Source organism: Spea bombifrons, chromosome 8 (genome assembly GCF_027358695.1).
Source record: "Spea bombifrons isolate aSpeBom1 chromosome 8, aSpeBom1.2.pri, whole genome shotgun sequence".
Lineage (NCBI taxonomy): Eukaryota > Metazoa > Chordata > Amphibia > Anura > Pelobatidae > Spea > Spea bombifrons.
In genome coordinates this window covers 269,814-291,350 of record NC_071094.1, presented here as the reverse complement: position 1 = coordinate 291,350, position 21,537 = coordinate 269,814, and the positions used below count along the sequence as shown (strand labels likewise).

General features: G+C 56.0%; 5 protein-coding genes across 8 annotated transcripts; 2 read left to right on the top strand and 3 right to left on the bottom strand.

Moving 5' to 3' along the window:
• The first annotated feature begins 4,386 nt into the window (after window positions 1–4,386).
• ABT1 (activator of basal transcription 1) lies at window positions 4,387–5,848 on the top strand. 3 transcript variants are annotated; one of them, XM_053474268.1, is made up of 4 exons: window positions 4,387–4,434; window positions 4,644–4,862; window positions 4,953–5,128; window positions 5,236–5,848. In XM_053474268.1, exons 2-4 carry the CDS (start codon window positions 4,646–4,648, stop codon window positions 5,602–5,604), a joined length of 762 nt encoding a protein of 253 aa, XP_053330243.1. In that variant the 5' UTR covers window positions 4,387–4,434; window positions 4,644–4,645; the 3' UTR covers window positions 5,605–5,848. The 3 variants fall into 3 exon arrangements, with proteins under 3 accessions (XP_053330243.1, XP_053330245.1, XP_053330246.1); XM_053474270.1 differs by having other exon boundaries at window positions 4,392–4,438; XM_053474271.1 differs by lacking the exon at window positions 4,387–4,434 and adding an exon at window positions 4,442–4,459.
• A 1,361-nt stretch (window positions 5,849–7,209) lies between these two features.
• On the bottom strand, window positions 7,210–9,312 carry LOC128504038 (catechol O-methyltransferase-like). Its single transcript, XM_053474267.1, has 6 exons — window positions 8,996–9,312; window positions 8,612–8,885; window positions 8,274–8,467; window positions 7,964–8,197; window positions 7,675–7,806; window positions 7,210–7,583 (listed from the first exon to the last, which is right to left on the bottom strand). Exons 2-6 carry the CDS (start codon window positions 8,877–8,879, stop codon window positions 7,404–7,406), a joined length of 1,008 nt encoding a protein of 335 aa, XP_053330242.1. The 5' UTR covers window positions 8,880–8,885; window positions 8,996–9,312; the 3' UTR covers window positions 7,210–7,403.
• Window positions 9,313–9,594: 282 nt separating this feature from the next.
• On the bottom strand, window positions 9,595–12,653 carry LOC128504037 (uncharacterized). Of its 2 annotated transcripts, none has more exons than XM_053474266.1 (10): window positions 12,502–12,653; window positions 11,981–12,080; window positions 11,760–11,877; window positions 11,310–11,476; window positions 11,140–11,172; window positions 10,695–10,840; window positions 10,476–10,611; window positions 10,211–10,350; window positions 9,799–9,958; window positions 9,595–9,726 (listed from the first exon to the last, which is right to left on the bottom strand). In XM_053474266.1, the coding sequence occupies exons 1-10, from the start codon at window positions 12,519–12,521 to the stop codon at window positions 9,655–9,657; spliced, it is 1,092 nt and encodes a 363-aa protein (XP_053330241.1). In that variant the 5' UTR covers window positions 12,522–12,653; the 3' UTR covers window positions 9,595–9,654. The 2 variants fall into 2 exon arrangements, with proteins under 2 accessions (XP_053330241.1, XP_053330240.1); XM_053474265.1 differs by having other exon boundaries at window positions 10,476–10,620; window positions 12,502–12,651.
• WDR13 (WD repeat domain 13) lies at window positions 12,637–16,825 on the top strand. Its single transcript, XM_053474257.1, has 10 exons — window positions 12,637–12,717; window positions 12,866–12,951; window positions 13,429–13,666; window positions 13,739–13,848; window positions 13,916–14,046; window positions 14,534–14,841; window positions 15,025–15,205; window positions 15,376–15,517; window positions 15,601–15,719; window positions 15,883–16,825. The coding sequence occupies exons 2-10, from the start codon at window positions 12,911–12,913 to the stop codon at window positions 16,065–16,067; spliced, it is 1,455 nt and encodes a 484-aa protein (XP_053330232.1). The 5' UTR covers window positions 12,637–12,717; window positions 12,866–12,910; the 3' UTR covers window positions 16,068–16,825.
• Window positions 16,826–17,126: 301 nt separating this feature from the next.
• Window positions 17,127–20,912, bottom strand: SUV39H1 (SUV39H1 histone lysine methyltransferase). Its single transcript, XM_053474262.1, has 6 exons — window positions 20,747–20,912; window positions 19,669–19,814; window positions 18,833–19,522; window positions 18,456–18,602; window positions 18,238–18,367; window positions 17,127–17,878 (listed from the first exon to the last, which is right to left on the bottom strand). Exons 1-6 carry the CDS (start codon window positions 20,772–20,774, stop codon window positions 17,745–17,747), a joined length of 1,275 nt encoding a protein of 424 aa, XP_053330237.1. The 5' UTR covers window positions 20,775–20,912; the 3' UTR covers window positions 17,127–17,744.
• Window positions 20,913–21,537: the final 625 nt, after the last annotated feature.

Genomic DNA, 21,537 nt, shown 5'->3' with positions numbered 1-21,537 from the left:
ATATAGTATAGATACTGTATCAGATCCCATATGGCGTACAGATAGCGTATAGATAGCGTACAGATAACGTACAGATAGTGTACAGATAGTGTACAGATAGCGTGTAGATAGCGTGTAGATAGCGTGTAGATAGCGTACAGATACTCACGCACTAGGCACAGTGATCTCAGTGAATAAGGAGTCCGGTTCTTGCCATCCTGTCGCTCTCTGGGGTTGTTTTCTCTCTTACTCCAAACTGTTGCCCCCTGTGCCACTTGCTGCCATGTGCCGGGGCTGCATCCTCCGCACTCACGCTCCGTGCCCTGTGCCAGTCTGTGGAGCTGAGGGGACGCTCTCCCCCCTCTCTCTCCTCTGAGGTCACTTTACGATTTGAGTGCCATTAAATCCTTTAAAAGCTGCAGAGATTTAAATGGGAAAAGCCTCTGCCCGTCCATTACATTCCAGCCTGAAGCAGAGGGAGAGCTGGGAGCGGAGGGGGGGGGGTGCAGGGAGCAGAGGGGGGGCGCAGGGAGTGGAAGGGGGCGCAGGGAGCAGGGGGGGCTGACAGGGCATGTACCGGGCAGGGTGAGCGGGTGCCAAGCGGGGAATGGGGTACAGAGATGGGCATTGGGTGTGGACGGGGTGCAGGGACAGGTATTGTGAACAGATGGGGAGTGGAGTGCAGAGTGAGGGGTGCGACGGCTGGGTGTAGGGTGCGGGGGGCTCTGGTGGACGGACGGGGAGTGGAGTGCGACGGCTGGGTGTAGGGTGCGGGGGGCTCTGGTGGACGGACGGGGAGTGGAGTGCGGCGGTTGGGTGTGTGGTGGGCTCTGGTGGACGGACGGGGAGTGGAGTGCGACGGCTGGGTGTAGGGTGCGGGGGGCTCTGGTGGACGGACGGGGAGTGGAGTGCGACGGCTGGGTGTAGGGTGCGGGGGGCTCTGGTGGACGGACGGGGAGTGGAGTGCGGCGGTTGGGTGTGTGGTGGGCTCTGGTGGATGGACGGGGAGTGGAGTGCAGGTATGGGGGCGAGGGACAGAGATGGGCTTTGGGTGTGGAGGGGATGAGGAGGGAAGATGGGGCGCAGGTGGTGGAGGACTAGGTGCTCTATTGGGGCAGACTGGCACTCAGAACGTGGTCGGTCCCCACGGCTAAACTCTGATCCACTCTGGACTCCCTGCCTTAACTTAAGTAAAGAGCCCCGTCTTGTGCTTTTTTACCCCGGCCCGGGGCAGTCACAACACACTGATACCCCAGAGAGGGTTTCTGGATTCACAGATTTCCTGTTTCTGTTTTTTCCGGTGACTGAATATGGTGGATGGCGGAGCGGGGGAGGGGAGTGAGTCTGGGGGCTGCATACTGAGGCAGCACTAATACCCCACGAGTGGCAGCTAATAGACTGCGTGATGCCCCCGGCCCCACTCAGACGCATCTTATTGTTTGCGATGAATCAGCTCGGAGACCCAGAACAAAATTACATGAAGACAGAGCGCGGGCCGCGCAGGAGAGTGCAGGATCGCCGGAGGGCTCGGGACGCGCAGGGGGCCGCGCAGAGCTCGGAATACTGCGTGTGGTAAAGTGTTTAGGGGCGCAGGGCTTGGTCTACTGGGGAGGGTCTCAGTATTCTGCCCTAGGGGTGCGGGGGTTCGTTGTAGTGCGGGGGGCTCAGTATTCCCCCAGGGGGTGCTGTAATAGTGAATAGCAGGGGCAGTGGGGGTTGCTGTAATAGTGTATAGCGGGCAGCAGGGGGGGTGCTGTAATAGTGTATAGCGGGCAGCGCGGGGGGTGCTGTAATAGTGCATAGCGGGGGCAGTGGGGGGTGCTGTAATAGTGTATAGTGGGCAGCAAGGGGGGGTGCTGTAATAGTGTATAGCGGGCAGCAGAGGGGTGCTGTAATAGTGTATAGCGGGCAGGTGCTGTAATAGTGTATAGCGGGCAGCGGAGGGTGCTGTAATAGTGTATAGCGGGCAGCGGGGGGGTGCTGTAATAGTGTATAGCGGGCAGCGGGGGGGTGCTGTAATAATGTATAGAGGGCAGCGGGGGGTGCTGTAATAGTGTATAGCAGGCAGCGGGGGGTGCTGTAATAGTGTATAGCGGGCAGCGGTGCTGTAATAGTGTATAGCGGGCAGCGGGGGGTGCTGTAATAGTGTATAGCGGGCAGCGGGGGGGTGCTGTAATAGTGTATAGTGGGCAGCGGGGGGTGCTGTAATAGTGTATAGCGGGCAGCGGGGGGTGCTGTAATAGTGTATAGCGGGCAGTGGTGCTGTAATAGTATATAGCGGGCAGCGGGGGGTGCTGTAATAGTGTATAGCGGGCAGCGGGGGGGTGCTGTAATAGTGTATAGCGGGCAGCGGGGGTGCTGTAATAGTGTATAGCGGGCAGCGGGGGGGGTGCTGTAATAGTGTATAGCGGGCAGTGGTGCTGTAATAGTGTATAGCGGGCAGCGGTGCTGTAATAGTGTATAGCGGGCAGCGGGGGGTGCTGTAATAGTGTATAGCGGGCAGTGGTGCTGTAATAGTGTATAGCGGGCAGCGGGGGGTGCTGTAATAGTGTATAGCGGGCAGCGGTGCTGTAATAGTGTATAGTGGGCAGCGGGGGGTGCTGTAATAGTGTATAGCGGGCAGCGGGGGGGTGCTGTAATAGTGTATAGCGGGCAGTGGTGCTGTAATGGTGTATAGCGGGCAGCGGGGGGTGCTGTAATAGTGTATAGCGGGCAGCGGGGGGTGCTGTAATAGTGTATAGCGGGCAGCGGGGGGGTGCTGTAATAGTGTATAGCGGGCAGTGGTGCTGTAATAGTGTATAGCGGGCAGTGGTGCTGTAATAGTGTATAGCGGGCAGCGGGGGGGTGCTGTAATAGTGTATAGCGGGCAGTGGTGCTGTAATAGTGTATAGCGGGCAGTGGTGCTGTAATAGTGTATAGCGGGCAGTGGTGCTGTAATAGTGTATAGCGGGCAGCGGGGGGGTGCTGTAATAGTGTATAGCGGGCAGCGGGGGGGTGCTGTAATAGTGTATAGCGGGCAGTGGTGCTGTAATAGTGTATAGCGGGCAGCGGTGCTGTAATAGTGTATAGCGGGCAGTGGTGCTGTAATAGTGTATAGCGGGCAGCGGGGGGTGCTGTAATAGTGTATAGCGGGCTGCGGGGGGCCGGACAGGCATGGAGTGAGCAGCTCTGCACCCGTAATCCTGGGATGCGTGGCAGCTGTCTGCATGCGATTAACTTGCCCCCAAATCCCCCCCTCCCCCACGCATTCATATTAATTATACCCCCCCACACAGATCCCTCCCAATTAATAAGAAGCTTTTTAATTTGGCAAAGATCTACTCGCTAGGAACACGTGTGGCGCAAGCTCACAACTCCAACTCCCATCAACCCGCTGTCAACAATGCCATGTTTTCCAGGCTTCTCCCATCTTCCATGTTTGATAATTATTTCTAGTAAGTGGTCTCTGCGCACACTCACCGTCGAGCACACTCACTGCCACGTCACCATGACGAGCACACTCACTGCCACGTCACCATGCCGAGCACACTCACTGCCACGTCACCATGCCGAGCACACTCACTGCCACACTCACCACACATCCCCCCGCCAAGCACACTCACAGACATGTCACCCCTCCATATATATATATTTAGGTCTCTATACAAGGGGGGTGTATGTATATATATATATGTCTCTATACAGGGTGTGTGTATGTATATATATATATGTCTCTATACAGGGAGTATGTATATATATATATATGTGTCTCTGTACAGGGTGTGTGTATATATATGTCACTATACAGGGTGTGTGTGTATATATATATATATATATATGTCTCTATACAGGGTGTGTATATACTGTAGTTATATATATATATATATATATATGTCTCTAGACAGGGTGTGTGTATATATATATATGTCTCTATACAGGGTGTGTGTATATATATATATATGTCTCTATACAGGGTGTGTGTATATATATGTCTCTATACAGGGTATATATATATATATATATTTATTTCTCTATACAGGGGGGGGTGTATATATATATACATATGTCTCTATACAGGGTGTGTGTGTATATATATGTCACTATACAGGGTGTGTGTATATATATGTCACTATACAGGGTGTTTGTATATATATATGTCTCTATACAGGGTGTGTGTATATATATGTCACTATACAGGGTGTGTGTATATATATATATATATATATATATATATATATGTCTCTATACAGGGTGTATATATATATATCTCTATACAGGGTGTGTGTGTATATATATATATCTATACAAGGTACACACACGTGACGTACACACTGCATTCTAAGCACCCGCCGACTTCTCATTTTCAGTTGAGCTCTGACTTGGACTCCGCCCACCTGGCGTCACAGCAACCCCCTCACACTGGAGCCCCGCCTTGTGACATCATTCAGTTGCGACGGGTCCTGCACGTTTTGTGAGGTGGGTGAGAGTTCAGCGACCCTCTGTCTGTCTCCCTTCTTATTTATCCCTCCCTCCAGCCTCTCTACCCTTCTGTCTCCCTCCCTATCTATCCCAACCGCTCTGTATCTATCCCCAGACTTTGTGTCTGTCTGTCTGTCTGTCTGTCTGTCTGTCACCAGCCTCTGATCTCCAGTCGTAGCGCCTGACTATAATCTTTTCCCGCACAGTAATGGAGGAGGAAGACAATCCGGTGTGGAACGAGGCAGCGGAGCTGGAGAATGCGGCAGAGGAAGAACCTCCCGGTGAAGATTCCGATGTTAAGAAGAAGAAGGCCGTCCCCGGAATAATATATCTGGGTCACATCCCCCCCCGGCTCCGGCCTCGGCACATCCGGAACATGCTGAGCGTACACGGGGAAGTGGGACGGATCTTCCTGCAGGCTGAAGGTGACGGCTCTGGCTTGCTGCCGGTTGGGATGGTGGCCTGTGGCTAGTGGCCGGTATAGTTCATGTTTTGTCTTCTGTATCCTCTTTTAGATCGTTTTGTCCGGAAGAAGAAAAAGAAAGCCGGCAGCAACGCTCGGGACTTCACAGAGGGTTGGGTGGAATTCCGGGACAAGCGCGTGGCCAAGCTGGTGGCTTCCAGTTTAAACGGCACGCCGATGGGGACGCGGAAAAAGAACAGATTCCACGACGACCTGTGGAACATAAAGGTGGGTGCGAGCCTGGGGGGCGGCAGGTGGGATCCGAGAGCCACGGGAGGACATCCCTGCCCCGGTCGTTGTCGAGCTCTGTGCTTAATGTTAATTTATCTCTGCAGTATCTACATCGGTTCAAGTGGACTCACCTGAGTGAACGGCTGGCCATGGAGCGGCAGGTCCGACAGCAGCGCATGCGAGTGGAAGTATCTCAGGCTAAGAGGGAGACCAACTTCTATCTCCAGAACGTGGAGCGCAGTAAGAAATTCGCTAAAGCTGAGCGCAGGAGAGTCGCGGACGACGCTGGGCCGGGGCCGGGGAAGCAGCAGTGGAACTTTACTCAGCGCAAGACCGAGGAGGAGATCCAGACTCTTAAGGCAGGAACGGGCGACCAGCGGCGGCTCCAGAAGAGGCTCAAACAGGCAGAGAAGGCGCAGGAGAAGTCGCAGACCAGCGTCTCTCTGCTGCACAAAATCTTCAACGCTGCGTGATGGTGGCACGTGGGTGAAAGTGTACTGCGGAGGAGAGACTATGAGGGAGAGACTGATGCGGCTCAGCCCGCTTATCGTCTTATTCTGCCACTGGCGGGAGATTTACCGGCCTGCTGTGCTGTGTAACCAGAGGCCCATGCCTGCTCCGTGCCTTCCCGCTCTGCGTTCCACGGCCCGGGGCGGGATAAGCCGTATCGGAGTGTGATGTCAAAAGTTATTATAAAAATATTTTTCTGAGAAAGCAGATGTATTTGTGCAAAGATTTTATTTCACTTTTTAAAAAAAAAACGGAGTCACCCGGCTCTCTCTCCCCTGCGAGGGTGTTTAGAACGTTAACGGCTCAGCGATGATGATGAACTCTCGGCCCTGTCTGGGAGAAACTAATCTATGACGGGGAACCGTAGAGGAGGAAAAACAAAGCGTGGGAAGACACGTTGTGCCTTCTCAAGGCATATTTAAAAAAAATGCGGCTGGAGAGCTCATTACAGGTTAAGGTAATGCCGAAAGTGAATGGAGGTGCCGCTGGTTACCGGCCGGAGACAATACGGAATAAACCACGCACTCGCACCAGAGAATGCGAGTCACGGACGCCAAGCCACGTCTGGGCCAACGGAAGGAGCCCTGTTGCTTGTGCTAACATTTTGTTCAGCCCTGGCGAGGGTTCCTCGGTGGCCGGACGCAAACGATGAATAAACGCGAAGCGCGTGGTTTACTCCTTATCAGCGCGATCCCTTAATCCACGTTCATTCTCCCCGACGGGAACAGCGCCATGGAACCTGCCGCCGTTCTATAAAAGCTGACTCCTCACGGCTGGAGCCGCTTTGGTTTTTCCTGCCTTGTTGTGATTTTAGACCCTTTTCGGAACGCTGTAACTACCCCCTGCATTGTGTGGCATGACCCCTGGGGACAGTTACCCCATGATAGTGTCTTTTTCAGGGTAAAAGGCCAACGCTGCGGCCCCTGCGTAAACGCTCGTATTTACACTCATTTGACCCCTAACGTTGGTTGAAAAGGAGTAGTTTGCGGCCGCGGAGTCCCCGCCTGCTGTTTGGGCCGTGATGGGATTAGAGCCGGTTGGGCAGAGGATTACCAGGGGGTGTTAAGCAAGGTTCTCTGTCTGTCCTAATTATATCACGGTAAGTAGCAGCCTAATCCCCGCGATTTGGATGCCGGCAGCCCCTCCTGTGTGACCTCAATTCAGGCATCCGCAGCCAGCCTCGCGCTATTTGGGAAGGAAGTTGGATCCCGCCACATTCTCACGCAAACATTTTATTAGAAAGTGCGTGTAACCCAGAAGGGATGTCTGCGCCGACGGACGGGTCTCTCCTGTTTGCAGTGCGCAGCAGATTACCCCCCCTGGCAAGGTGTACCCGCAGCAGATGGCTTAATAGGAGCAAAGAGCTAATAATCCTTCGCTGGGGGGGCCACTTCCAGGCTGCGCATCCGCTTTTTACAGGGACACACAGACGTGGCTCTTGGCTGAGGTTCGGGGTATTAAAAGGTGGCATACGGTGACTGCATTCATTGTGGGGGAAGCATGCGCAGCCTGGGAGCGAGAACAGGTTACTTGCACTCAGTGGTTGCCGGGGTGCTGATCTCCCGTCAGGTTTCTGAACACGGACATTCAGGTCCAAACATTTCCCGTGAGAGCCTAGAGGTTCCTAAAGTCAGTAAACGTCGATGACGAGTCCAGCGCCCCCCCGAGGGCCTTTGGTTCCGGGTCCGCTCCGCCTTCCGTGATGGTGAGAGAGGGGGGTGGCCGGTTTTTCCAGGAGCATTTTGGCTGCCGTCGGTATTCATCACCCCAGGAAGACGGACTTCTCCATCCCGTCCTGCACCTGCAGGTACTCGAGCTGAGCCGGGAAGTACTGGCTTTGGAACCGGGGACTGTTCCTCACGTATTGCAGAAAGTCGGGGGCTCCGGGACACGTAACGTTATCCGCCAGCAGGACGGAGCCGGGCCGCAGCAAGCTGCACTCCTACAGGGGAGACAAATCGCTCGCTGGAGATCTGCAACTGGGGGCTAAACGGGGGCAGAGGGGGCAATGCTTGCCCCGGTTCTAAGCTCACCTCCAGCAGGCGGACGTCTCGAAGGTAACTCGCTTTCCAGTGGTCCACGAACACAAAATCAAAAGCGTCCACATCCAGTTTCTTCTTCAGCTGGGGGATCAGGTCGGACGAGGAACCCACCAAGACCTCCACCTGTGACGGAAAGATCAGACATTCACAAAGCGTTCCACAGACGCAGCCAATACCCACCCCGATCCGACACTCTCCCTGCACACCGTCCTGCGGAGGCAGCGCCTCGGTGCAGGAGAATAATATGATAATATAATATAGTATTTGGGGGGGGTCTCACCTTACAGCCCTGGCTGTTTAGCGGGGTCTCTGTGCTGGTTTCTTGCGGTATGGACGGGTTCAGCGGGTTTGGGGGGCTGCGAGAGAAGAGCTGTAGCGGCAGCTGTAGACAGTGCAGAGTGGTATAGATAAGAGCTTCCTGAAGCCGCCATCTCCGTTGCTGGGGGGCCGGTAGTTTGGTACCCCCCGCCGGCTGATCCTCATGTGCAGGGCAATCGCCAGAAGCTGGGGTAAGCTAGAGAGAGAGATACTGCGTGAGTAAACAAGGAGAATTAGGAGAACCATCTCTCCCCGACCGCACCGCCACACACCTGCGCATCCATCCCTGCGTGCCGCAGGATTTCTATTGCCACCTGGGCATAGTGGCGGTTCATCTCAACGCTAATCAGCCGCGCACCGGGGGGCAGCAGCCGAGCCATCCTCACCGTAGAGTACCCGCAGTATGTGCCCAGCTCCAGCACCCAACAGGGGCGCGTTTCCTGCACCGCGGCATCCAGGATCTGGCCTGTTAAAGAAGCATCAAGAGCGCTTGGCATGAGGGCAAGACGAAGGGCAGGGTGCAGGGGCAACACGCAGGGGCAGGCTCAGCACTAGAGATGAACACAGGACAGGCTGCTGTGGATCGGGGTGTCATACAGACTCTTCTTACCCTTCTTGTCACCCACATTCATGGCCCATTCCACAGTGCTGCAGTATGAATCCACAGCACAGAGTACACTGCGGGCATCTCCACGCCGTGCCACCTGCTGAACGTGTCTCAGGATGCGTACTGGGCGCGTGGTGCCGCTCACAAAATCCTTCAATCTTTCCAAGTAATTATCATGCCACCACAGGGCCCACGCGGCGTCGGTGCGCACCAGATACACCACGGCGAGCACCAGCGTCACCACAACAGCACAAAGGGCCAGAGCGAGCATCGCACCCTGCGGGGGAGACAAGCGGGTGTCATACAAGGCACAGGGGTCTCAAACCAAGAATTTCAAGACCCCCCGATAATTCCAATCAAACACCACCCTCTCACACACGCACTCACCGGCACAAAGTGCTGCAGTCGGACCGAAATTCCCGGGAAGGCTCTGCTTTGCGGCTCCTCAGTGGCCCTATAATTCTGCTGTGACCTTGCAAGCGAGACGGAAGAAAATTAATCCTTTAAACACCCCCTGACGGGGCGGGAAAAGCGGCACCGAGACGGCTCAGTCTTTGTGTCCGTTCATCCAATGAGACACGACGGGCCTTTGTGCTCTCAGTCAATAGAGCGCTCGGGATCTCGGGTGACAGACAGGGCAGCGCGCTCTCACGGCTGGGGATCAGCGGGGCAACAGGAGCCGCTAGAAAACAGGCTGAGCGAACGTGATCTTCCTGCCGGCTCGCTCCAGCGCTCACTGCGCACCCCCAACACTCCGCCTGGAGCGTCACCCCAATACCCCAGCTTCTCCCCTACACCCCCCCGGAGTGTCACCCCAATATCCCCATTTCCAGGTATTGGGAACAAACTGTGACCTCTGATCGTTCGTGAAAGTTTTGCACCCCCCCCCTGATAAGTTATACACAGAAGTTACAGATTCTACACTGACATCGGCACCATCGTCAACAAGAAAGGAGAGACCAAAGAGACATCAACGAGACAGCAAACAACATGAGAGACAGTCTTTATTATAACAATAACATCCATAGAAAAAGAGACCACATAGATCACTGGCCAATCCCAGGACAGCTCTGCAGATATTCCAGCCAATCACACAAGGAAGGCTCCTCCCCGGGCGGCTGAAAGCAGAGACAGCCATTAATTCCTGCACCATGCAAAGTGCCCAACCCCACCCCTGCCCCGCCACTCACCTTCAGCGTGGCCGGGTCCAAGGAGAGTCGGCCACTTTTCACAGACTTGAGCTGAATCCCCCCTGTCGCTGGATACCCCGGCTCAACAAACAGCAGGCACTGGGTGCTGCCCTTCAGGAAGAGGAGGGTGCGTTCTGCCGGGAGCCAATCAACAGCAAACCTGTGCAACAATGACACTGTGAGATGTGGCACCGGGCCCCCCCCCCGACACAGACAGACAGACAGACGGGCCACCCCCCCCCGACGCAGACAGACGGGCCAACCCCCCCCCTCAACACAGACGGGCTAACCCCCCCGACGCAGACAGGCGGGGCCCCCCCCAACAACATAGCGTCTCCCGCCACAGAAGCTCTGTGACAGCTGCTGCCGATACCCTGTATAGTAAGCGAATCCCAGACTTTTCAGTTCCCACCTGTCCTGTAACCCGCTGAGCTCCCTCAGGACGTGGCCCTGGCTCCGGTACCAGGCTTGCAGCTCCAAGATTACGGACTTCACGTGAGACACGGAGCCGGCCAGCAGCTCACACGGCGGGGCAGGTACCAGTCCGTCAGTCTGTGGAAATAGACAGCGTCAAGGGATCATCTACACGCGGCCGGCCACGACGCCAATCCGGCACCCACCCCCGGCGCCTGGCCATGCATGCCACCCCCCCCCCAAAGGCGCCAGTTTGCCCGCACCTCCACCTGTAACCCTCCCTGGGGGCTCCAGCGCAGCGTCAGGCGCAGCGGCACGTCTGTCGTCTCATCCACATCCAAAACCAACGTGTTTTCTTCCACAGAGACCACAGAGAATCCCTGCAGAGCCGTGAGAAGACTGGAGTCCCTGAGTGTGGAGAGACAGTGAGTGGACACTCAGAGCTGGGGGGGGCACACATACAATACTAGAGCGAGGCTCACCGAGAGACAGTCTGCACCCAGCTGCTCGCAGACTCCTCCAGTCTCTTCACCTCCTCCTCCAGTTGATGGATCTGAATCGCACACTTTTGTACTACCTGCCGCTGTCTCTGTGCGAAGTCCTGCAGGCGCTCCGCTTCCTGCTCCGTCTGAAAGAACTGAGAGTGAGCGGGCAGCGCAAGGGGGGCGCGGAGAGCGGGCAGCGCGAGGGGGGCGCGGAGAGCGGGCAGCGCGAGGGGGGCGCGGAGAGCGGGCAGCGCGAGGGGGGCGCGGAGAGCGGGCAGCGCGAGGGGGGCGCGGAGAGCGGGCGGCGCGAGGGGGGCGCGGAGAGCGGGCGGCGCGAGGGGGGCGCGGAGAGCGGGCGGCGCGAGGGGGGCGCGGAGAGCGGGCGGCGCGAGGGGGGCGCGGAGAGCGGGCAGCGCGAGGGGGCGGAAGATGGCTCTCATACCCTTTTCTGTAGAACAGAGTTTGTCTCTTCCTTCTGCAAAAACGAAACACAGGTCAGAATCTGCGGAGAGGGCCGGGTCCCGGGCAGTCTGCCCCCCGAGCCGCCGGGTCCCGGGCGGCTCGCCCCCCCCCCAGCCGCCGGGTCTCGGGCAGTCCGCCCCCCGGGCTCACCTGCCTCTGGTACCGCTGGAGAGACTCTTCCAGAAGCTTTTGCTTCTCACGTAGCAGCTGCTGGCGGTCGACGAGCTGCGGGATGATCCCCTCCACCTCCCGGACCTTCTCCTGGTACTGCGCTTTCAGCAGCTTCCAGTGCCGCTTCACCTCCTCCAGCTTGTGGCCTGCGGAAGATCAACAGCCTCAGAACCAGATAAGAGCCTTTGGGGCCACCTGATCTTACCGGGCCCCTGGCTTCCTCTTACCCCCGTCTCATTAAACCACTCAATGTTCCGGTACCACCTCTGCTGGAAAGCCAGTCCCCGAGACGCACACATCGAGCACTGGCTGTCCCCGGCAGCACTGCGCACTTCAGGGCATTGATCACCCAAACACATGCTGCAGGTCCGGGCGCCCTGTGTGGAGTCCTGCGCCAGTCACGTACTCACTCTGGGTTTACAGACTCACTCAGTATCTCCGGAGCTGCCTCGTCCCAGTTCGCCGTATCCGCTTCTTCCAGAAACTCCAACAGGAAGTGCAGGACCTGCAGCTGGCCGCACAGCATCTTCTGCTTCCTGCAGTGCGCCTGACGAGTACAATGCGCCGTCAGCATGCAGCCTTATCGACAGCGAAGACTCCCAAGAGGGGGGCATGCAGGGCTCGGCTCAGACATAACACGCGGTCCTCACCTTACAGGAATCCACCAATACCCGGGCCGACACGTCTCCATCGCCGTCCTCACGGTGCGCTTCATCCACAGCCAAGGCACCGGTCACGGCATCCAGCAGACTGATGAGGCAAGAAGGCGGCTGTGAGGGCAAATTCTACCAATAAAGGGGATTTTGTTTGGGGGGGGGTAAATAGCGTTACCAGTTACCGTCTACTCATAAAACCGTTCCTTATACCACCCCAAACAGGGGCGGAAATAAAGCCAAATCCCAGACAAACCCAAAAACAAGGTGCCCCCCGGTGACCATCAGCTGGGTGCGGGAACCGTAGTGGCCCCCGGAGCTCACCGGTTGGGTGGGGAGACACGGGAAACCCTCTGCACTCACCGGTGGGAGGGGTCACGGGAAACCCCCTGTACTCACCGGTTGGGGGAGGGTCACGGGAAACCCCCTGTACTCACCGGTTGGGGGAGAGTCACGGGAAACCTCCTGTACTCACCGGTTGGCGGCAGGGAATAGTCACGGAAACCCCCTGTACTCACCGAGTCGCAGCCGTCTCCATCTCACCGGCTACAGTTTTTGAAACTGTGACAGAAACGCGCCCTTGACGTCATCATCGCCCGCATCCTCCCAGGAGCAATTGCGTAAATTGCCATGGAGACGATGCTGGGTTAGTCGTACAGCCATGTTGGTGCAGGCAGCATCCTCCTGGTGACGTCACCCAAGCAGCTGGGCGGATGGCGCTTCCGGCAGATCAGGTAAAACCGACATACTCAGCGGCACCATATGTGTGTCCGGGGGATTCATCTGGCCTGACCGGGGGTCGGAAAATCACAACAACCCCCACCCCCCGGTACTAACCGAGTAAATAAATAAATCTGACGCGTCGCGGTTTCCGTTCCGCAGGAATTCCCTGAAGGCTGAGGAGGAGAGGAAACGGCTGTCTGTGGAATGGCTGCGGTTTGGCAACAGGTGCTGGCAGTGGACGCGAGGCAAGTCACCGGCACCGGCTGTGTGTGTGCGCAGTAACCAGGGGGACAGGTGTGCGTGTGTCACTGTGCGTGCAGTAATGGGGGGGGGGGGGGGACAGGCTGTGCGCGCGTGTCAGTGTGTGTGTGTGTGTGTGAGTGCGTGCGCGCGCAGTAACCAAGGGGACAGGTGTGTGTGTGTGTCAGTGTGTGTGTGTGTGCGCACGCAGTAACCAAGGGGACAGGTGTGTGTGTGTCACTGTGCGTGCAGTAATGGGGGGGGGGGGACAGGCTGTGTGTGTGTGTGTGTGTGCGTGCACGCAGTAACCAAGGGGACAGGTGTGTGTGTGTCACTGTGCGTGCAGTAATGGGGGGGGACAGGCTGTGCACGTGTGTGTCAGTGTGTGTGTCAGTGTGTCGCTGTGTGTGCAGTAATGGGGTGGGACAGGCTGTGTGCGCGTGTCTCTGTGCCCCCGCAGTAACCAGAGATTTTACCGTTAGGTATAACGCTTACCGGACTCCGACTCACCCCCAGTTCCGCACGCAGTATATCCGCCGGCGCAGTCAGCTGCTGCGGGAGAATGCTAAAGCGGGATACGATGCGCTGCTGCGGCGGCAGTACCTGAAAGTGCGGAGTCAGCTCCTCGCTCAGCGCTACGGCCCCCTCTCCGAGCAGAGCAGCTTCCGCGCTCACAGCAACAGCGTGCGCGGCTCCCGCACCACCTTGGACCGCATGGAGGTGAGGCTGGTGTTGGCGGCGGGAGGTGGCGGATGGGGTATTTATTTGTAACGCCGCGTTCTCTCTCCCCAGGATTTGGACGAGGATCCGCGCTCCCAGGGCGGTCGGGGCCACAGGAGGTCCGTCAGTCGTGGCTCCTACCAGCTCCAGGCGCAAATGAACCGCGTTGCGCAAGATGATCGGTGAGAAGGGGCAATAAGCGGGGCAGGAGCGTAATAAAGAGATTGATCTAACGGGTGCCATTCACAGGGCTCCCGGCAGCCTGGTGCCGACGCCGCTCGCAGAGGCAAGTCGGGCGATGGCCGGAGACACGACCCTGAGCGAGAATTACGCTTTTGCCGGCATGTATCACATCTTCGACCAGCACGTGGATCAGGCCGGTGAGTCGTCCGAGAACTTCCAGCCCGGGGGTTCTGTGTGATGAACCTGTCTCTTAACGTGAAACGGAAACGTGTCTGATGTGAGACAGCCGACGAGAGAGCGCCTGTAGGGACAACTGTGTGAGGCAGCCAATGAGAGAGCGCCTGTAGGGACACCTGTGTGAGACAGCCAATGAGAGAGCGCCTGTAGGGACACCTGTGTGAGACAGCCAGTGAGAGAATGCATGTGTAGAGACACCTGTGTGAGACAGCCAATGAGAGAACGTGTGTAAGGACACCTGTGTGAGACAGCCAATGAAAAAGTCTATCAATTGTTCCTCCTTTGCAAAAATATCCGCAATACTATTGGCTCAGTGGAAGGGAAACGTGACCCCTGAGGCCAGGAGCAGCCCGGGCTTTGGGTTGCGCATGCGCTCCCTCTCTCGGGGGTATTAGTAGCGTTTGTCCTGCGTCGTCAGGCTCCGTACTGACTGCTGTCGCACTTCAGTCCCCAAGGTGCAGTTTGCTAATGATGACAAGCACCTTTTGGCCTGCTGCTCGCTGGATGGCACCATCTCTGTCTGCCAGCTGGTGCCCACCCCCCCCGCCGTGCTGCAGACCCTGCGCGGACACACCAGTCCTGTTAGTGATTTTGCTTGGTCTCTGTCCAATGACATCATCGTGTCCACTTCGCTGGACGGCAGCATGCGCATCTGGAACACGCACGAAGGACGCTGCATCCGCCACATTCCCGACCCGGACTCCGCCCAAATGCTGTGCTGCATCTTCCAGCCAATCAACAATAACCTGACAGTGGTAAGCCACGCCCCTTATCTAAGTACAGCCGGACTATTAATGTCAATCGCCTGTCCTATTGTCTAGTGTATGTATATATGAGTGAGTGCGTGTATAATGCTCACGCGCATTCTACACACTCACCCCCGGAGCCTTCTCAGAGGTGCTGGTGCTCGCTCTGATTATTCCTCCCCTGTTCCTCAGGTCGGGAATGGGAAGCACAATGTCCACGTTATGAATATATCTACGGGAAAGAAGGTTAAAGGAGGCAGCAGTAAGCTCACGGGCCGAGTGCTCTCTCTATCCTTTGATTCTGCCGGGCGCATCCTGTGGGCAGGAGACGATCGAGGCAGCATCTATTCCTTCCTCTTCGACATGGCCACAGGTGGGTGCAGGGGTTCGCTCACCGCTCTTCCCCACACACACCATGTTCTTAGACCAAAGCGCTGGCATCACGTGCAGAGCTAATGCGTCGTGCGGGCCGCGCGGTGGTTTTATGCGGCCAAATGGTTTGATGCGGTCAGTCCTGCATCATGCGCCAATTTTTTCTTTTAGGCAAACTGACTAAGGCCAAGCGGCTGGTGGTGTCTGAAGGCAAGGCCATCACCAGCATCTCTGCCCGCTCCTGGATCAGCCGTGAAGCCAGGGACCCTTCCCTTCTCGTCAACGCCTGCATCAACAAACTGCTCCTGTACAGGTGGGACGCGGTGTGCGTGTTATTCACTACGAATCCTTGTCCCACCACTTTATATAACCGGCCCCCCGCTCTGTTTCTCGCAGGGTCGTGGATAACGAGGGGACATTACAACTAAAAAGAACCTTTCAGATCCAGCAGACGGCTCATTCTGTCCGCAGTATTTTCTGCCCTCTCATGTCCTTCAGACAAGGGGCCTGCGTGGGTGAGTAACAGGCCAGCGCCATGCGCATTCACACGGGGTGCATGGGGGCTTAATGTAATGAACACGCTAACAGAGCAAGATTGAGACTTTAAATAAAATGCGCCAGCCGCGCAGGGATGGTCGCCTCCTTGTGATTAGTGAAATCTGTGGTTCTTCCCCGCAGTGACCGGCAGCGAGGATATGTGCGTTTACTTCTTTGACGTGGAACGAGCCACAAAGGCCATCGTGAACAAGCTGCAGGGACATAGCGCGGCCGTCCTTGGCGTGAGCTTCAACTGCGACGAAAGTCTTCTGGCGTCCAGCGATGCCAAAGGGATGGTGATCGTCTGGAGACGGGAGCAGAAGTAGGACTCCGAGGGCGACTGTTCAATGCGGCTGCAGTCCTCCTGACGTGGGTCCCCAGCCGGGTGGAGACTCGGGGCCCCGATGCACGTAGCCATTTATTTATTATGATTTTGGTGGCCTCTCGCAGGGCTGTGGTACGATTCTGATGTCCGGCCTGTAGGTTCATGGAAACGTCGTGGGCTGTTGGGAATCAATCGTTCGGCGGACTCCACTTTCTTCAGGGGCAGTTACATGCGTCTTCTCCAAATAAACTGCCCCATCCTCACCTTTCTCCAGGGGCTTCTTATTTCTGCCCCGGTACGGATCAGCAGTCACGTGGTTAATGGTTGGAGCTCCAGCTCCTGCATCTTACATCCTTCCATGAAGCCCATTCCAACGTGTCTGCCGATATGAATTTGTACTATTAATTGTAATGCATTAAAAGATGCTTAAGGCCCTACACTGCTGGGGGCTGCATCCCTGTGTCCACCACTCATAAAAACCAGAAATAAATGGGAGAAGGAAAAGGACCAGTCCTTCAGTAAAACCTATCCCTATAGGACACGTTAACAATGGAAGAGACAATGTACTGAGCAGCTACACAACCCTCAGCCCATCACATGCACGCGGGTCTCGCAACCAGGACGCTGTGTATATATATATGTAGATGTAGGTATACATACATATAAAATCTTTCAAGACTGTGGAGGTTCTGTAAGGTTATGCAGCTCTTCGTATTGTTCTGTGTTGACCCAATAAAAAAAAAAAGCTATAAACTCCAAGTGCTGCGATTACCCTGCGTCTGCCGATAATTTCCTGACACCTGGGGGGTTAAATATTACGCAATTATATTAAAAGCAATCTTCAGAGACTTGGGTTATAACCCCCCAGACAGTAATAGCGCCCACAGTGTCTGTAACGCAGTCATTATGCATCCCTTCCGGCACAGAGAGAATGACGATGTGACATCACTCACCCCCGCCGACCACATAGGATGACCACACGTGCGCAGCGGCACCGAGTCGCCCCGCTGACGAGCGCAGAACATCCCACCAGTCCCTTTCATTGACAGAGAACACAAGCTGGTGCTTACAGAATTATATATTTACATAAAATCAGCCCCTGCAGCATAAAAAAACTCAATAAAACAACCCCCACGGATCACGCGTAAGGAAGAGAGGACCAGAGGGACCACCCTTCCCTGTCCACGCAGCGTGCACTGCCCACGCAGCAGGGTCCGCAGATACTGCGGTGGAGTCCAGCCTCTTACGTACCCCCAGCAGAGTACACCAATGCTGCGTCCGGCTCAAACGTCTCTTGTACATGCAGCCAGCCCCAAGAACGGCCGGCCGGACTCACACGTCTCACCTACAGTAAGTTAAGTAAAAATGAGGTTGAGAGAGCATCAGCACTCCGCTCACCCTCACGCTATAAAAACAGAAGCGGTGGAGGCTGCTCGCAGCCCGCTTCATTTTGACAGGAGGAGTGAAAGAACTAGTTGGTTTAGGTAAGAAAAGAGTTAAAAACACGAATAGCACCAATAACTGATAAAACAGGGGAAGAAACCAGAGCGTCGCCTTCAGGATTCCTGCGTAGGCTGTAAACACTCCACGGCCCCTAGGAGGTATAAAATCCAACAGACATGGCAGCTGGGGCCCGGATAATGTCCCAATTCCTGACATGAAGTCACCCCCTTGTCCGTCAGAAGAGGTATTTACGGCAGCTTTGTGCCCCACACTTGCACTCCACTCTTACTCTCTTTTTTGGAGACCCGGTCAAACCGGCCAAGCCAAAGTTAGAATCCATTTTTGTGCTTTCCATATCCACCGGGTCCACTGAAAAGCAGAGAGGAAAAGGCGTTAGAAAGAAGGGCCACAGCCGACCCCGTGAGAGGGTCACGCAACTAAATCACAAGAGAGCGAAAGAGAGAGGAGACAGAATGAAAAAGACCGGAAGAGAGTGTGTGTGTGTGTGTGTGTGTGTGGGGGGCTCAAGAGCTTAGAGAACGAGGCAAGGAAAAAAACAAAAACATGAGAACAAAGAGCGAGGAGCCCGGATGTCCCTCACAGGCACGTCTTAGACCTCTATCTGCGCCTCTCCAAACCACTTTCCATCCATCTGCCCCAGATGCTCCTAACTCGCCAGCCCCATCCATGCAGCTCCTTCAGCACTTTCCCCAGCCGCCGCCGCTAACCTTGCATGTTATAATCAAACGTAAGCTCCTCTCCCGTGCGGATGGTGCGTGTGGAGAAGAACGCGATGCGAGGCAGCCGCTCATCCAGGTTGTCGATGAAGACGTTGTATACTTGTAGGTTTGGGTTACACTGCAAGCAAGGAAAGCAGATGAAGTTGAAGGAGCAGACATTACAGAAGCCCGGACGGTTACCACCAGACACCCCCGGTGTCACCTACACTGTGGTTTACAAAGTGCGAGATGTTCCCGTAATGAGCGGCATCGACGGTATAGACGTCCTCCACGTAATCCAAGTCAAACAGGTAGGTGGCACCCTGCCGGTCATAGATGTGGCCCCTTCGCTCCGCTTCGTCTGAGGTGATTATCTGAAAGAGACGCACACGTTTCTACCCGAGACCGAGGAGGCGTTATGGCTGCGCTGGCTAAAGAATTAAAGCACGAAGTGGAGGGTCTCGCTTCCTCCGAACAGGGCAGGTCAGATCTAGCCAACAGTATCCGAAGCTGGAGCTTAACGGCAAACAATGGTTCCCGCTATAGCCAAACGCCAGCAGCCAAAATGGGGTTTGGCAAAGACCAGAGAGGGTTGTCAACTCACCTCTCCCACGTACTCCATGACAAAGCTATTCTTGCGGATCTTCTCCATAGTTCGTACCCCCCAGCCCCTGCCATTGGCTGTCCTGAAGATGCACAGTTTATACTGGATACCCTTTTGCACCACACGGTTCGGGCAGGAGGGGCCACATCGGCAGTAAGAGTTGCACTCGTAAATCGGATAGCCTGCTCGCAACTTCACCTGCCCCTGGTCGTTGTAGGCAAACTTGTGCTGGAAGGCGCCTGGACAGCAGCCTCCTTCATCCGTCAAGCAGTCTTTGCACTTGCAGCCCACCGCAAACTGGCTGAGCGTCACCCCCTCACCCACCCTGTACTCGTTGATGTACACAAAGTCCCTGGGAGGGCCCTCCAGGTCCACCTCATTCTCCACGAGGATGAGGCCGGGGTGGGATCGTTTCGCATTGAGCTGCTGTTCCCACTGCCGTAAACGCCGGCGCTGCTTGGCTTTCAGAACCAGATAATGGGAAAGGCTCGGGTCCAGCCTGCGCGGGCAACGGACGACTGTCTTTTTACTCCCGGAGCCACCCGCGGCCTCCAGTCTCCGGAGAAGCTCCCGCTCTAAGTCCCGGTGAAACTGTTTCAGTAGGTTGTAGCACTTGAGGTGATGACGTGGCTCCCAGGAGCACTCGGAATCAGGGTAACCTTTCCACTTCACCAGGTACAGCTCTTCCTCCTGCGGAGCAGACAGACTTACAGTGCATTCGCAGTAACGCATGCGCCATGATACTCTGCTCAATAATCTCGTTGCCATGGAAGCAGTCAGCACGACAGCCTGCACGACCGCCGCTGCTCCCCACGCAGAGCCCGCTCTCTCTTTACCTGCACTCTCTTGTAGTCACACAGGTATTCCACCTCAAAATTGCAGATGTTCTTGCGGGTGACGCGGAGGGTCGTGCAGCAGACGCGCTCCGCTCGGCAGATCTCCTGGAGGTCGGATTCTGAGGAAAGACATGGCACGAAGCAACCTGCGGGAAAGGAGAGCGCCGGGGCGGTTAATATCCCCGAGAGGTAATCCCAGCACACAGAGCAGCACATGGCAGCCTCCATATCGCTGTCACATGACCAATTCAGCTGCCACATGTTGAGGAGGCACTGAAACAGTGGTTGCTATGGCAACTCCACCACATTTTGTTGAAAGTACCATATTTATGGTCCACGTTCTGTAATACTCCTTCCAGATATTCAACCATAATCTTCATTGTGCCACCCTGCTGCCCAGATACCCCCTCAGCCTGCACCCTCTGCCCAGATACCCCCTCCCCTCAGCCTGCACCCTCTGCCCAGATACCCCCTCCCCTCAGCCTGAACCCTTTGCCCAGACACCCCCCAGCATGCACCGTCTGCCCAGGTACACCCTCCCCTCAGCCTGAACCCTCTCCCCAGATACACCCTCCCCTCAGCCTGAACCCTCTGCCCAGATACACCCTCCCCTCAGCCGGAACCCTATGCCCAGATACACCCTCCCCTCAGCCGGAACCCCCTGCCCAGATACCCCCCCCTCCCCACTGAGTCTGCACCCTCTGCCCGGGTACCCCTCAGCGTGCTTCCCCTGTCTACAGCGTTCTAGTTTTCAGCTCGAGACACTCTGAGCACTCTCTTTCTCAGCACTCACTCTCCTGGTTCTTTCTCCTGCTGTCTCATTGTTCCTTTCCGTCACTCCCCTCCGGTGTGACTCTCCCTCTCTCGCCATTCACTCCCCTCCGGTGTGACTCTCCCCATTCACTCCCCTCCGGTGTGACTCTCCCCATTCACTCCCCTCCTGTGCGGCTCCCCCTCTCTCCCCATTCACTCCCCTCCGGTGCGGCTCCCCCTCTCTCCCCATTCACTCCCCTCCGGTGCGGCTCCCCCTCTCTCCCCATTCACTCCCCTCCGGTGCGACTTTCTCCTTCACACTCACCTCGCGCACCGTTTGAATTTTCCGCCATGTTTCACGGCTGGGGCGGGACTGGCCATGTCGTCTTTATTGTAATTGGGCTGAGTGCTCTCGGCGCGGGGACCAGCAACCACAGTGGTTGGCTAGTTTGTGTGACATAACCGCAGGGTGGAGCTACGAGTTCTGCGCGCCTTTTCTTGCCGGCTGATCGCCGATGACGTCATGACAGACCTGGAGTTGACCGAGCAGTGGTGCAGCAGTACAAGGTCAGGATCTCTGTCAGAGCTGCTACTGTCTATACCTGCTAAGTGTCCGCGTTGAGGTTGCCCGAACGTCTGATGCCCCCTCTCTCCCGCCCCAGATGCTCCTCTTTTCTAGGAGGTCAGAATGTTTGCTGGGTATGACGGTATCGCAGGGTTCTACAGCCCTAAAAGCCCCGATAATGTGTATAGAAACAGCAGGAAACGGCTTTATAAACTAAACAGGGTAAATAAACCCCATTATTCTTCTTCTTAATGCCCCACTCAGTTACACAGATACCCCAGTGATAGGGTGCAGAGCACACATAAGCCTGGCCCCCTCAGTTATTCTGTGTAGTGACAGCCTGGCCCTCACGGTCAGGCCATCTACACCGAGTCTACTCACTAAAGTGAATTCGGGTATCACTAGGGGTGAAAAAGGGCCCAACGTGGCTCCTTTGGGAACAACACATAAAGGCTGAAGTTCTGAATAAGTAGAGGCGGCTGCTGTAGGGTTTCTGGCCATAACTACCTCAGGCAGACCCAGCGGCTCAGCGTTCGGTGAGTAGAGCGTTC

Coding starts and splice junctions, on each gene's coding strand:
- ABT1 (XM_053474268.1), top strand. CDS start 4,646: ATGGAGGAGGAAGACAATCCGGTGTGGAACGAGGCAGCGGAGCTGGAG. Junction 4,863..4,952: donor GATCTTCCTGCAGGCTGAAG/GTGACGGCTCTG, acceptor ATCCTCTTTTAG/ATCGTTTTGTCCGGAAGAAG. Junction 5,129..5,235: donor ACGACCTGTGGAACATAAAG/GTGGGTGCGAGC, acceptor TTATCTCTGCAG/TATCTACATCGGTTCAAGTG.
- SUV39H1 (XM_053474262.1), bottom strand. CDS start 20,774: ATGGCGGAAAATTCAAACGGTGCGCGAG. Junction 19,523..19,668: donor GTGACTACAAGAGAGTGCAG/GTAAAGAGAGAG, acceptor TCTGCTCCGCAG/GAGGAAGAGCTGTACCTGGT. Junction 18,603..18,832: donor TCATGGAGTACGTGGGAGAG/GTGAGTTGACAA, acceptor CGTCTCTTTCAG/ATAATCACCTCAGACGAAGC.
- WDR13 (XM_053474257.1), top strand. CDS start 12,911: ATGGCTGCGGTTTGGCAACAGGTGCTGGCAGTGGACGCGAG. Junction 14,842..15,024: donor TCAACAATAACCTGACAGTG/GTAAGCCACGCC, acceptor CCTGTTCCTCAG/GTCGGGAATGGGAAGCACAA. Junction 15,206..15,375: donor CCTCTTCGACATGGCCACAG/GTGGGTGCAGGG, acceptor TTTTTCTTTTAG/GCAAACTGACTAAGGCCAAG.
- LOC128504038 (XM_053474267.1), bottom strand. CDS start 8,879: ATGCTCGCTCTGGCCCTTTGTGCTGTTGTGGTGACGCTGGTGCTCGCC. Junction 7,807..7,963: donor TAAACAGCCAGGGCTGTAAG/GTGAGACCCCCC, acceptor TTTCCGTCACAG/GTGGAGGTCTTGGTGGGTTC. Junction 7,584..7,674: donor GAGACGTCCGCCTGCTGGAG/GTGAGCTTAGAA, acceptor TCTCCCCTGTAG/GAGTGCAGCTTGCTGCGGCC.
- LOC128504037 (XM_053474265.1), bottom strand. CDS start 12,521: ATGGAGACGGCTGCGACTCG. Junction 12,081..12,501: donor ATGGAGACGGCTGCGACTCG/GTGAGTACAGGG, acceptor TTGCCTCATCAG/TCTGCTGGATGCCGTGACCG. Junction 9,959..10,210: donor CTCAGCGGGTTACAGGACAG/GTGGGAACTGAA, acceptor ATTGTTGCACAG/GTTTGCTGTTGATTGGCTCC.